The sequence below is a fragment of the Cervus elaphus genome, chromosome 21 (genome assembly GCF_910594005.1).
Source record: "Cervus elaphus chromosome 21, mCerEla1.1, whole genome shotgun sequence".
Lineage (NCBI taxonomy): Eukaryota > Metazoa > Chordata > Mammalia > Artiodactyla > Cervidae > Cervus > Cervus elaphus.
Window position 1 is genome coordinate 32,390,632 of NC_057835.1, and position 15,406 is coordinate 32,406,037.

General features: G+C 37.5%; 1 protein-coding gene across 1 annotated transcript in view; it reads right to left on the reverse strand.

Moving 5' to 3' along the window:
* The window catches only part of LOC122678934 (cytochrome P450 7B1), a 735,200-nt gene that overhangs the window by 221,663 nt on the left and 498,131 nt on the right, over positions 1–15,406 (reverse strand). The window contains exon 7 of the mRNA XM_043879091.1: positions 2,934–3,000. Within this exon, the coding sequence (XP_043735026.1) occupies positions 2,934–3,000 (67 nt within the window). The remainder of the gene's footprint in view (positions 1–2,933; positions 3,001–15,406) is intronic.

A 15,406-nucleotide genomic window follows, 5' to 3' on the forward strand; every position in this document is an offset into this window, starting at 1 on the left:
TACTCCTGGAACCCCCATAATCAAAGTAATTCCTGGTTGTGTGTCTTTACACCAGCCATTAGGATACACCCACTGGCATGCTGAGATGGTTAGGATCTGTTTGATACAGGAATACTTTTCTAAGAGCTAGTATACATATATTCAATTCAAGTACACCTTGGTGACATGTGAAAAGGATCTGATAATAATCAACTAAGATTCTAAAGCAAGTTCTACAAGTTACCTATCATTTATGGAAGAATCAAGCACTTGACAAATCAAAGTATTCTGCTTCTAAGTGAAGCTAAATATGTAATATCCTGTGATCAGAACTTCAACGTGAGCTGAAGGAACTAGTAAAAAAATATCATGTCATTTTATTGCTTCAAAGTTTTGCCTTTCTTTGGTCATAAAAGTGACTTAGGACAAAAACTATGCTGCTATTTCAGTAAGAATACAGTTCTCTAGAGCTTCCCTGGTGACTGACTCAGCGGTAAAGAATCTGCCTACCAATGCAGGAGACCTGTGTCTGATTCTTGGGAGAGGAAGATCCCCTGGAGAAGAAAATGGCTACCCAGAGCCTCTTGATGAAGGTGAAAGAGGGCAGTGAAAAAGCTGGCTTAAAACTCAACATTGAAAAAACTAACATCATGGCATCTTGTCTCAGCACTTCATGGCAAATAGATGGGGGGAAAAGTTGTAGTAGTTGCAGATTTTATTTTCTGGCCAAAATCACTGTGGACGGTGACTGCACCCATGAAGTTAAAAGACACTTACTCCTTGGAAGGAAATCTATGACCAACCTACATAGCAAATTAAAAAGCAGAAATGTCACTTTGCTGACAAATGTCCCTATAGTCAAAGCTATGGTTTTGCCAGTAGTCATGTACAGATGTGAGAGTTAGACTATAAAGAAGGCTGAGCTCTGAAGAATCGATACTTTCGAATTGTAGTGCTGGAGAAGACTCTTGATAGTCCCTTGGGCTGCAAGGAGATCAAACCAGTCAATCCTAAAGGAAATCAGCTCTGAATATTCATTGGAAGGACTGATGCTGATGCTGAACTTTGGCCACCTGATGAGAAGAGCAGACCCATTGGAAAAGACCCTGATGCTGGGAAACACTGAGGGCAGGAGGAGAAGGGGGCAATAGAGAACAAGATGGTTGAATGGCATCAGTGACTCAATGGACCCGAGTTTGAACAATCTCCCAGAGATAGTAAAGCACTGAGAAGTCTGGCTTGCAGCAAGCCTGACTTGCTGCAGTCCCTAGGGTCACAAAGAGTCAGACACAACTTAAAGACTGAACAACAACAGCCCACTCCAGTATTCTTGCTTGGAAAATTCTATGGACAGAGGATCCTGGTGGGCTACAGTTCATGGGGTCACAAAGAAGCTGAACACAACTTAGCAACCAAGCAACAACAGCTCTGAAAGGAAATTTGCTAATTTTTTAAGGAGAGACTGTTCTGTTTGAATACAGAGCATTGATCAAAATTCCAACATTAAGTAAAATTTCAACTCTTTAAGAATCAGGATTAAAATCACTCAGATACATTAATATGGTGACATTAAAAAGTTAGATTTTACCCAGGTGATGTTTGAAGTGTAATTTTATCCTCAGATTCTCAAGGGTTATCTGAGTAGCATTTATACTTCTCTAAGAACCATTCACATTTCTACCTAAAAATATTTCTCTCCTCATATAAATTTCATGAAGTTATTATGTTGGTCCACACAAAGTTTTCGGTTTACCCTTCAATAGCCAAAACTTCTCTTAATGATTACAAACACTAAGAGATCAGTTTTGTTTGGGTTGTTGTTTTCATTTGCCACTTAAAACTACGGTGCAGGCTCCAATTTCATGTTAAATTCCCAACATGGGGTAAAATTATAGTTCTCAACCCTAGTGCACACCAAAATCATCTGGGAGCTTCAAAATGTACACCTGGGTTCCATTAAAAGATTCCATTGATTATAACCAGTCTCCAATAAAATCTGTGCTTCATAGTTCTTGAACTTCTTCAAATGAGTTTAGATTGCGTCTAGGACTGAGAAACACTAGTTAAGGAAACCAAGAGCAATGAGTCCCTTTTTTTTTTTTTCCTACAGTGATAACCACCAAAAGAGAAATATTTCAACCTGGAAAAAATTAGAACTCAGGTTGCTGTATTGTGTTAAGTCTTAAAAAGCACATGACTACGGCTTCCCTGGTGGTTCAGCAATGAAGAACCCACCTGCCAATGCAGGAGACATGGGTTCCATCCCTGGTTTGGGAGGATCCCACATGCCAAGGAGCAAACAAGTCCGTGCCCCAAAACTATTAAGCTCATGCTCTAGAGCCTAGGAGCCACAACTTCTGAGCCCACTTGCAGTGACTACTGAAACCCACGTGCCCTAGAACCTGTGCTCTGCAACATGAGAAGCCACCACAGGGAAGAGCCTGCACAATGCAACTAGAGAAATGCCAGTGCAGCAACAAAGACTCAGCGCAGCCATAAATAAAAATAAATAAAATTTTTTAAAAGGCACACAATTAAAAAGAAGCACACCATCATAAAAAGACAATCACTCATACATTATTCTAAACATTTTAATGTGTAAAATGACCCTTGGTAGATTCAGAATTAATTGGTATAGACCTAACATGTAGAGACTAATCAGCTGGCTCTGAAAAAAGTGAAATGGAAAGAATGAGTCTTCAGTGTCCTGGTCTTTCCCTTCTCTTTCCAACTATTTCTCTCTGAATTTTCAATAGTAGCTCATCCTACAAGGCTTCTCTAGAGAGGTAAGGTCACAGGAAGATAACTCCAGAAGAAAATACAAACGATTCCTTCTCTGGAGTCAATTTTTTGTTGTTTAACACACACCTGATAAACACAATGGCAGTAGCAATGCAAACCAATAGAAGGCTGATGAATAAAAATACATTACTAGATAAAACAGTTGTCCTTACCTCTAAATGTGGACATGTATCTTTCTCATGGCATTGCATCCATAAAGTTTCCAGAAGACTTTCTTGGCTACAAAAGAAAAAAAAATCTCTTTAGTTTTTAAACAAGGCAATAAAATGTGTTTGAAATTCGGCTGTGCCACTGTCTACCTGAGGAAAGAAACTTTTCTAAGCTTCAACTGTAGAATGAGAAAATAATAAAATATAAACATTAGACAGAAAAAGGCAACGAATATTGATGGAAACTTTTGCACTTGCACCATTTTCTTAAGAAAATGTTCTTTCATCTCAAGATTATGTATATATTGGGCTGACCAAAGAGTTTGTTTGGGTTTTTTCACACAGTATTGTTTTTCCAAAGCATTTTTACCCCTATAATTTCACATTGTACTTAAAGAAGACAGGCATTAGAAACACAATAGCAATTTATTTTAAATTGTATTAGACATGTAAGTGGAGTTTAAGGGTATCTCTTATCAAAGAATCTCATCAGAATCACTTGGAAATTCTTTAATATATTTGTAAATTCCTGTGCTACTCATGGATGAACCCAAAGTGAATCTCACAGGGACCTTAAGCTGCTGAAGAAGTTCTTATGCACAGTAAGGCTTGAAAATGGTTAGGAAGATATTTCACAATGCCCAGAAGACTGTTCACATTCAGGACTGTTCACAGACAAAAGAGTTACCTTTCAAGGTGAGGGATTTCCTGTTTCTAGACAGCAAAATGTCCATGTGTGCGTGCTAAGTCTCTCAGTCATGTCTAATTTTTTGCCCACCAGGATCCTCCATCCATGGAATTTTCCAGGCAAGAATACTGGAGTGGGTTGCCATTCCCTTCTCCAGGGGATCTTTCTGACCCAGGGATCAAACCCAGGTGTCCTGCATTGCAGGCAGACTCTTTACCGTCTGAGTCACCAGGTATCGGAAAATGAGTATTCCCACAAATTTAAAACATGTTTTACAGTGAGATTCATGCTGTAATATTGTCTAGAATAGACATGAACAGACACGATGGTTTATAGTTTATAAATTAACAATATAAAGCAAAAAGGACCGAATTTGGGATAAATTTATTCTGGTTTGGGGCCTCAGTTCTGCCAGCAAAAACTTTGTGGCTTCTGAACTTTAATTTCCTCCTTTGAGAGGTAGGAGTCACAAAACTGAGTTTCTCAAGGTAGATGTGGGAATAAAATGAGGTAATGAATTCATACATACTTTCACTCAAGTATAACAGTCATCATTTGATATGAAAGCATTTTGTAAATGTAGAAAGTCCAGGTTAAATATAAGAACATGTTCTTTTCAATAGCAAAAAATTTTGTTGAGTGATTTTGGACAGCGATAATATTTTTTAAATGATCACAAATTATATACACATTGTCACTTCAAAGTATAAAAGCTGGAATTTAAAGCAGTTATTCGTGAAATCTAATTTAGTGTTTGAAAATATTCTGAAAACCTAAATCTATGAAAATAAGTGATTTGGAGATGTTTTACTCACCAAACTAAAGTTGTAATAAATGGGAAACTTTTAAAAAATTAACTAAACTTCAAGCTAAATTTTAAAAAACCAAGACACATTGTTACTGCAGAACACAACAATGAAATAAGCTGACAATAACAATGAAATAAGAACGGAGTTCTTGAATTGGAACACTTGAATTTCCACATATCTATCTTATTAATAAAGCATCAGACCCATGACCTCAATCATGTAATGATGGGAAGAGATGGTTGGATGGCATCACCAGGTCAATGGATATGAATCTGAGCAAGCTCCAGGAGTTGGTGATGGACAGGGAAGCCTGGCGTGCTACAGTCCATGGGGATTCCAAAGAGTCAGACACAACTGAGCAACTGAACTGAACAGACTGATGGGAAGATTCCCACAAGATGTGCATCTGGCCCATTATTTTCAGACCACATACTGAATCAGAAAGACTTCTGATTGTGGACAAAATGAGACCATCTTGAGCCCCTTCCCCCACTTTTGTCTTATCTGGGTCAAACAAGATGGATATCAGAAGTACACAATCCTCAGTTTTGTCTAAATATCAACCCAGTGAATACATTTTGGTTCATTGGCTTCCATTATTGCTATGACAAGAAAGCACTTGAATGAGATTTGAAACATCTTTAAGAGATGATACTAAAATTGAGCTGGCTGATTCTTTCTCATTTACAATAACACTTCATACATTAGTGATATGTCTGTCTATAACACTCTTTAGTTTATTATTTACATGGGAAAATGGAAAATGTTAAGGTCTGTAACCAAAATATTAAGGTCCAAAATCGAATGCAAAAAAGGAAGAGAAAAAAAAAACATGTAATATTCATATCTGAATTCAAATAAAATTTTGCAACAATTTTAAAATGTGTATGATATCCACTTTTTGATATAGCACATTACATGAGGTCGTTAATCAAATATTTAAAAATCATTTGTGAAAGTTGTGATCTAAAGACAAGAGCCCCATGTAAACCCATGTGAGACCATTCATTTAGATCTTCTTATATGTGGTGCCTCAGCTTTTCCAAAGCTCTAACGTGGGAAAAGATGTGGAAACTGAAACCCAGCTACTGTAAGACTGAGAAGTAACCCTTCATATGAAACTATAGTCTTTGTTTTTAAGTTTTTATTAGAGCAGTTGCTTTACGGTGTTGTGATTCTGCTACAGCAAAGGGAATCAGCGATACATTGCCATGTGCTGTCCTCAGGAGCTCCCCAGCGTCGGACTCTTTGCAACCCCATGGACTGTAGCCCACCCAGCTCCTCTGTCTATGTGATTTTCAGGTAAGAATACTGGAGTGGGCTGCCATTTCCTTTTCCATTCATGTCTGATGAACACCCATATACAACTAATTTTCATTCACTTTACAACCTGCAAGTTTCCAGAAGGTAAATATTGGAAAGAGTGGGCTAGCAGGCATTTGGTAAATGTAAAGTCAGATGCATCAATGCATCACCTGGTGCTTTGTCAGATATCCACATATGAATGAACTATACATATATATGCATATATACACATGCACATATATCACATCTTGTTCTAGAAACAGTCAAAGGCAGATAAATGAGCAATGAATTTCTTTTTCAACTGTCATAGTCTAAATCACTTTCAGACATATTTCTGCAGGAAAATTCCTATGAATTCACAAAAATAGAAATATGACTATATTTTCTCTCCCAACTAAGGAAAAATAACAAGTGTTTCTGCCATCAAATCTATCTTAATTAGTAAAGAAGGGCTTTTGTCTCTCTTTTAATATCTTAAGTCCCTAGACCAAGTCTGTGTCCTTTTCAGCAACGGGCTCCTCATGTTCTCAGCCGAACAATTCTAAATTCAAATTCTTCCTTTCTGAGGCCATGAACATGCTTTGCTCAGCCCAGATTCTTTCTCTTTGCTTTCACAGGCACTGCAGTGAAATGTCTTCCCTGCTGTGCAACCTGCCAACTTCCTAATCACACCCCTGCCACCACCCAGCATCTTGTGTGGGACGCCAGCCACTTTGTGAGACCCCAGCCACTCCAAGGGGTTGCTTATCTTCACCATAGCTGTGTTGGAGATGGTTGGAGCTGGTTGCTGAGATCCAAGGTTTCAGAAGCAAATGATGTCACATTGGCTCTTTGAAGCTGACCATGATGGGAGCATTTCCATTGTGGAAATCAACAAATGCTATAAATCAGAACTTTTATTTTCAGACGGCAAGTGCACCAGATTATGGCTGACAAATCTTTCTTCCACTCTATGACAGTATTGTGTTAAACTGCCATTTTCTTAATCAATATGCCTGGATACAAAGGCCCATTTTACTATGCGACATGGACTAAGTTAACTTTCCCAAATAATCATAATGGGATAATATAGGTGTCTATCTCATACAGTTCTTGTGAGGATCAAATGAGATGATTTATATAAATATATAAAGGTACACAGTACTTCGTAAATGCTAATTGCTATTATTATCTACATTTAGTGTTCTTACTATTTTTTAATTTTTACCAAAATAAACTTTTGTCTCCATGCTCATCTACTTATAAAGAAACTCCCCCTGTTGTCTTTCAATACATATAGAAATAATACATTTTAGGCAATCTAATGATTCAAAAATCTGGCAGCATGCAATCAATGAATAAATGGCAATAAAACAATCCATTTTTTTTTCTTTTTTTTTATTTTATTTTTTTATTAGTTGGAGGCTAATTACTTCACAACATTTCAGTGGGTTTTGTCATACATTGATATGAATCAGCCATAGATTTACACTTATTCCCCATCCCGATCCCCCCTCCCACCTCCCTCTCCACCCGATTCCTCTGGGTCTTCCCAGTGCACCAGGCCCGAGCACTTGCCTCATGCATCCCACCTGGGCTGGTGATCTGTTTCACCATAGATAGTATACATGCTGTTCTTTTGAAATATCCCACCCTCACATTCTCCCACAGAGTTCAAAAGTCTGTTCTGTATTTCTGTGTCTCTTTCTCTGTTTTGCATATAGGGTTATCGTTACCATCTTTCTAAATTCCATATATATGTGTTAGTATGCTGTAATGTTCTTTATCTTTCTGGCTTACTTCACTCTGTATAAGGGGCTCCAGTTTCATCCATCTCATTAGGACTGGTTCAAATGAATTCTTTTTAACGGCTGTGTAATATTCCATGGTGTATATGTACCACAGCTTCCTTATCCATTCATCTGCTGATGGGCATCTAGGTTGCTTCCATGTCCTGGCTATTATAAACAGTGCTGTGATGAACATTGGGGTGCATGTGTCTCTTTCAGATCTGGTTTCCTCAGTGTGTATGCCCAGAAGTGGGATTGCTGGGTCATATGGCAGTTCTATTTCCAGTTTTTTAAGAAATCTCCACACTGTTTTCCAAAACAATCCATTTTAGGAAACAAAAGATGACTTACGTGTGGCTATCTCTTTTCCAGAGCATAGAGGGCCCTGAGACTGGGTGGCATGTATCTTTTCTCCATACACTTCTACTCTAGCAGCAGGAGAAAAAAATTCTCACAAAACTGTTTTACACTATGCACCATGAATTTGTTTGTGTGTTCATTTAAATGTTCAGCATTGATTATATTTGGCAACAGGCTTACAATCTCAGGGAAGTAAAAGAAAAACAACTAGGAACTTCCCTGGTGATCTAGTGGTTAAAACTTCACCTTCTAATGCAGGGGGTGTAGGTTTGATCCCTGATTGGGGAGCCAATATCCCACATGCCTCTCAAATCAAAAAAATCAAAATGTAAAAACAGAAGCAATACTGTAGCAAATTCAATAAAGACTTTAAAAATAGTCCACATCAAAAAAACTCTTTAGAAAAAGAATAACAACTAAAATTAACAGCATTCACAGGCACAATTGTATTTTACAATGTATGTACGATTGTTACCTTTATCATCTTCATATTACAAACCAGAATTTTAAGGCATAGAGAAGCTAAGAATTTGCTAAGGTCTATAGAACTAATAAGTAGTGGAGCCAGGGGTCAAGCCTAGAAAAGTCTGTTCTTCCAGCAAGAATCATACCATCATTTGCATACCCACCTAAAAATACTCTAGGCCATTACCCAAACCATTCACCCATTTCAGTGTCAAGAATCTGACACCAATCCTATCTTCATCTTTTGAGAGAAGATAAGATAAATACAGAGTGATTTCCTTCAAATATACTAGGGACAGAGGAATATAATCAGTACAATATGCAATACACAATACAGTGCCATTCTAAAGACTCCAACAAAAACTGCAAAGAACTATAAGAGGAAAGGTCATGAGATTATATCCTGATTAACTTATCCATGTTCATCCTTTTAACAGATGTATGTGTTGGGAGATGGGAGGTGGCAAATTATGTGCAAGTCATCTGCTCATATGCTTGGTGATAGAGAAACCGCGATGAATCAAATTGAATTTCTGTCCTTTAGGGCTTATGGGTTGAGCTTTCAAGTACTTACACAAGGGAAAAACAAAACGTTATTGAGAGTTTTTTTCAGACTCAGAGTGTTTTTTTTTTTTTCAGACTCAGAGAGTTTTTTTCATTATTGAGAGTTTATTATTCAGACTCTCATGACTTAAAGTGTGGCCCAAGGATGGTTGAAATCAACAAGTGTGCATGGTATACAAGTCACAAAAATTAGTGAAACATATTAGTTTTGTAAAAGAGGCCACAGATACAACAGGATTAGAAGCACAAAAGACCAGAAAAGCATATGGTAACTGGGCAAAGGCATTTTTTTAGCAAGAAAGATAGAAACACCAATGTTCAGAAAGACATGTATTTAGAAGCTATTTGAAGAACTGTCTAGGAAGACAGAACATTGATACTAGATTGCATCTGACCACAAATGGGCAATTTATTTCTGGCTTAGCAGGAAAAAAAAAAGTAGCAATCTAACCATATAAACGTCCATTTAGACCAAATCTTAGAGATAGTCAACACGTTCTCCCAACCCCATATATTCTCCCCTCATTCCATCCTGTGGATCAAGCAAACAGCTATGTTAATAAAACTGCCCAAAGCAGGCAAAGATAGGATAAAACCAAACTCATTTGGGAGTGTACAAGGCTTCTGGCTTTTAAGTGGGCATCATAAAAGTGTAACAGAACAGGGATTATCCATCTCTTTAAGTATCCATCTTGTAACATCTTACCGAAAAACCCGAACAAACTTTTTGGCCAACCTAATATATGGATGAGGCATTCAAATTTTGCATCTTGTTCTAGTGTATTCCAGCTGTCTCATGACAACAGGCTGAACTCAAATAGATCCTGAAGTTGTTTTACTCAGGATTTTGATCACATTACCAAACAGAAAATGCTAAATAGATAAAGTAAAGAAGCAAATGAATGAATACACAGATGATGTAATTCTGATATGTGTCAAAGTCCTGAAAGTCCAAGGTCCATTCCAAGGGTCTGTTTAAAATGGGTATTCCCTTTTCTCTCTTCCTCAGGTTTGTCTACTCTTTCTTATTTATTATTTTCTCTGACCATAGGCTTCAATGTGTTTTGTTTCTGAGTATTTCATTCAGTTTGGTCTAAGAACACTAGAAACTTAGGAACTTCTAAAACTAAATGAATTACCAGATTAGTCGACTAATGTAAATGATCTGTCTCATCCTCAGTACTCCCAGGTTTGTCCCTTTAATCTTCAGTGGAATTCTATCACCTAGAGATGTGTGTATTTAATTTTTATTTGTATTAGCACCACAAGGGTGGGGATCATGTCTGTTTTCATAGTTTTCCTCCCTGCAATTTCTACCCAGTTATATGCTATAGTAAATACCGAGTAAACACCAAAAAATTTCAACCCCACCTACTCGTAATTTCAACAGAGTGCCTTTGGATACTTCTCATTCTTATAAAAAAATAAAAAATAAAAGTAGGAGAGTAGGGATAAAAACATGTCGATGTTAAATGGACAGCAAAAGAGAATGGAGTTCCAGCCAGCATGTGTATGTGTATATGTGCTCAGCTGCTTCAGTCGTTTCTGACTCTGTGCAACCCTATGAACTGTAGTTCGCCAGGCTCCGCTGTCCATGGAATTCTCCAGGCAAGAATACTGGAGTGGGTTTTCATGTCCTCCTCCAGGGGATCTTCCCAACCCAGGGACTGAACCTGTGTCTCCTGCATTGACTGGTAGGCTCTTTACCAGTAGCACCACCTGGGAAGCCCCTCCAACTAGCATACAACCCTTCAAAATGGCCACTGGGATTCTAGATACTTGGAACCTTGTAAGGTGGTACCATGGATGGAGGTCTCTCTCCATAAAGCTTTCTGCAATGATGGAGTGCCATATCCCTGAGCTTGTCAATAGGGTAGACAGCAAGAGCAGAGAGCTATTATGTACAACTACTCAAGAAGACTAGCTCAACTAAGGATCATTTTATTTCTGCTCATTTAAATTAGGATTAAAATTGCCAGACATGACTGACACATTGGACAACAATTCATATTGGACAACACAACTCTAGGTTCAAAACTAGCACTAAGTTACGTGCTGACTTTTGATGCCAAAGAACAATCTACAGTCATCTCAACCAAATACTTCAGAATAGGACTGAGGGACAATCATGCTAACATTTTAATGAATCATTTTTACTCTCTTGTGTCTGGAGAATAGAATACTATTTTTCTGAATAATCATTCTTATTGATGCTGAGCCTTTAATTAGTATAAACCATAACCTTCAAGCTAAATAACTTAAACTTCTTTAAAATCTCTTAAAGGACAGCATGATCTTATCTGCCTATCATGTCAGTGATGGGGTTCAGAACATGCTTCCCTAAAAGAATGACACCTTGTCATATTGATTATTTTAAGTTGAAGGAATCTGAAAAATGGCAGATGCAAGAAGGACTCTCTGGACTTTGCTGGTGGCTCAGTGGTAAAGAATCCACCTGCCAATGCAGGAGATGTGGGTGTGATCCCTGATCCAAGAATATCCCACATGCCATGGAGCAACTAAATGCATGCGCCACAGCTATTGAGCCTGTGCTCTAGAGCCCTGGAAATGCAACTACTAAGCCTGCGTGCTCTAGAGTCTGTGCCGGGCAGCAGGAGAAGCCACCGCAGCAATAAGCCCATACACTGCAAATGGAGAGTAAGACCCCAATGGCCACAACTAGAGAAAAGCCAGAGCAGCAACGAAGTCCCAGCACAGTCAGAAATAAATAAAAAGGAAGACTCTCTGAATTGCTCCTTTTCTCCTGAAGCCGGTGTTAAGACCCTCATGTGAGAAGTGCGTCCTTGTACCTGGAGGAACAGAGCATCCTTGTCTCTGAAGACAGAGGTGCCTAGAGGTACCAGGATGAACAGACTTTACTCATCTTCCCCCAGATTACTGTCCACAGCTTGTACCTTTTTTGGCCCATCACGTTTCTCCAAGCTTTTTACTCTTCATCAAACTTAGTACAAAAACATTCAGCTTAACTGTATCTTTGAATTTTGACTTCCTAATGAAGGCTTCCAAGTCATGTAAAACTTTTATTAAATACATTTGTCTGCTTTTCTCTTATTAATCTATGTTTGTCAGTTTAATTTTCAGGCCCAGCCAGGGACCCTTCAAGGGTTTAGGAAAACCTTTTTCTCCCTTCTACTAAGCCTTCCAGGTGGTATGGAAAGGGTGTGGTGTTTGTGCATGAAGTAATCACTTTAACTGCAAACTGCATTGCTCCCTTGCTGTTTCCTGCTCTTTAGCATAGGGTCTCTAACCTGGTCAGAGGTAACAATACTTTAAACCAAGAGGTATGTCCAAGTGTTTCCTAAAAGTGGCAGAGCCAGTGCCCTCCCACAGGGCTGGGCGCCCCTGGCTTCCCATTATTCCAGGGAGGGCTGCTCCGGGCCACTTCCACCATCTGCTTCCAGCTGTGTTGGCAGAACAGAAAGTCAAACGGGCTCCAACAAACTGCAACCCCGAATTTATCATAAAAGCCACCATTTCTATTTCATTTGGCTAGTAAACAATCTCACACTATGAGGATGGTTAATTATAAATAACAGTCTAGACTCTTAATTGAAATCTACATTTATTTAGAGCTTTTTCATGAGGCTAGAATTAAGAAACAAAAAAGCATTAGCAATGAATGGAAATGGACCACACAATTCAAGTAGAAAAACCTTAAAATCCAAGCATTAGAGTGCTTCTAACAAGTAACAGTACTTCTCACTTTAGCAGAAATTTCCCTCTCCTGTTCAGTGTTAAGTCTTCCATCACTCCTGAATTGAAAGCAGGAGTTGCCATTGCTATTTTTGAGACTAGAGTCTACCTGCACAAATAAATATAACTGATGTAGCATACATCAATTATACTATAAAACTGACGTAGTTTTAGAGTGAAAGAGAAAATTCATGAAAATCCACCTTTCATTAAAAAATATTCATGATTGCCTGTTGTACACAATTAACAGAGCTAAGTGCTATATGGCAGTGATTTTAGAAATTTTGATTGCAAGAAACAGTAAGAAATGTATTTTATGTTATGATACAGTATACACTTACAAATGTATTTATGTGACTTAAAATTTTATGAAACAATATTTAATTTTAATATGTGTAATACCTCCTGATATTTTCTATCCCCTTCTAATCAGGAATTTGTTATTATAATCTATTTAATAAAAATTATGTTAAACTCACTAAATTAATCTCAAAACCCACTAACGGGTTGAAATTTGCAGTTTGAAAACTATATTGAAGAGATGGCAAGACAAATAATACTCTACTTCTTGTCCTTAAGGAGTTTGGGTCAAAGAGCAAAAGTAAACCCCCCCCAAAAAAAAGAGAGAGAGAGAGAGAGAGAGATAATAAGAATAAGAAAAAGGAGAGAAAAGGAAACAACCTGAGTGTTTAATTAAAGGAAAGACTGTTAAGAGAATATTACAGGCATCATGAAAGTTTAAAAAAGAGATGACGCTCAGGTAAGAGGAAGGTTTAATGGAGAAGCTGATGTTTATGATGGAACTTGAAAGCAGGTAGGGTTTCGAGAGGCAGATACACAGAGAGCAGAAACGATAATCCAGATGGAGTTCACAGCATGGGCCAAGGCACACAGATGAATGAGGAGAGGAGGGGCAGATTTCGGAAACAGTGAGTCATCCATTTGGCTGGAGAATAATGTTCAGTCTGAAGTAATAGAAAAGAACGTTGGAAAGATAAAAGGAAGTTTAAGTGTCAGGGTAAGTATTATTTTAAAATTCAGTAGACAATGAGGAAGAATTTAAAACTGTCCACCCACCTATTCATCCATTTATCTATCCATCCATTCAACAATTTTTTAAGCTATAACAGGCAAGACCCTCTACATGTACAGGAGAAAATGTGTAAGAAACAACTCCTGCTTCTTTACTGTTTATATTCTTGAGAAGGTATAAAATTATTAAGCAATCCACTGTAACAAAGAAGGAGCCATTTTAGAAAATTAATCTGGCAGACTCTTGGAGAAGAACTTTGATCTGTAAGAGACTAAAAGAAGGAAAGTCAATTATGAAATGAGAAAGTCTAATTGTCTAATAAGTTCGAAGGTGAGATGGAATTGTTTCTGTAGGTTTGCATGTTTTAGCTCTGCCAGTCAAACTTCCTTTGTTCTTTTACTGAGAAATTGGTATGAGTTTGGCAGCAAACCATCTTCAAGGCCAGTTCAGCATTCCTCGGCAGTGATGTCCTATAGAACCATCTGCCCATCCACTATCGCTCATTTATTTTGGCACTAGGATGTATTTATGTATATCTCTTTTGTCCTACAGGTTTCCTCTTAATATCTTTAGAGCATCATTTTTGCCAGCCATAAATTCAGTCTTGGTTGGAGATAACACACTCTCCCCTCTCATCTATTATGTGCCTTGTTTCACTTTTTCTGTCATGGTGGATTTTATTAACACAAAAGGCAGGGTATTAAATTGTTATTAAACAGATTTTTATTAGCTCATTTCACCATTATATCCAGCCAACCCATGTCTCACATTTCTAAACGCTATAGATGTTACCGTAACTCATGTTCTTCTATTAATAGCACTAGGGAGAAAAGTAACCTAATTTTTCAGCTGCGTGATTTATGTTTGGATGATTACTATCTACTTTTCTCTCTTTTTTTTTTAAATCTATTGTATGATTTTTCTCTTTTATTTTAAAACAAATACTTTCATCCCTTTTTACTCAAGGTAGTTGGATTGGGTCATAAAAGGGGCCACTTGGTATCAGAACACCCTCACATATTTGCCTAATAATCCCTTTTAAGTAATCTGGTCTGTTGTTAATGGCTTTTTTTAAACCAGTCATACACTTAGAACCAAAATTAGCATCTAAATGAGGATGTTTTAAAACGCATGCCTAGGGGTTGCCGGTTTCACCTTTTTTATAGTTTGCCATGTTAAATTATGTAAAATAGAAATGGTATTTTAGTATTTAATGAGCTAATGCAAAACCTATTGAGACTCCCTCCCATCCCCCCTTTTTGCTTATACAGCCCACCAAATGCTTTTTAAGGTATGAGAAATGGCCATGAATTTTAAAGCATATGTCAGAATGCAGAGACCCCTTTCCTTCTCAGCAGCCACCCGTATCAAAAGCAAGGTATTACTAGGAAAAGTGCTAAGCATTGGGAACCTGACTTTATAATCAGTTATCTGATGATGCTGTGCACAATAAAATTAATTAATTTAGCATTTAATTTTTCTAGAAAAAATTTACTGTGGTTTACATAATATTATAGTCACAACTCAATTAGCAAAAAGAAAAATTTATTAGGGAAGTCGAGAAATGGTGACACAAGCAGAAGAAAAATGATATATCCCTTCAAAATATCCAAAGAATATTTTAAAATTTATGGTCAGAGATATATATTATGAAGAAAAGTATAAAGAAGTCAAGGGTTCTAATTAGAGACCAGTATATTTTAGCTGGACGTCATGAACATTTCCAGAAAATTAGTTCTATTATCTGATAGTTTGGTCCTAAAAGAGAA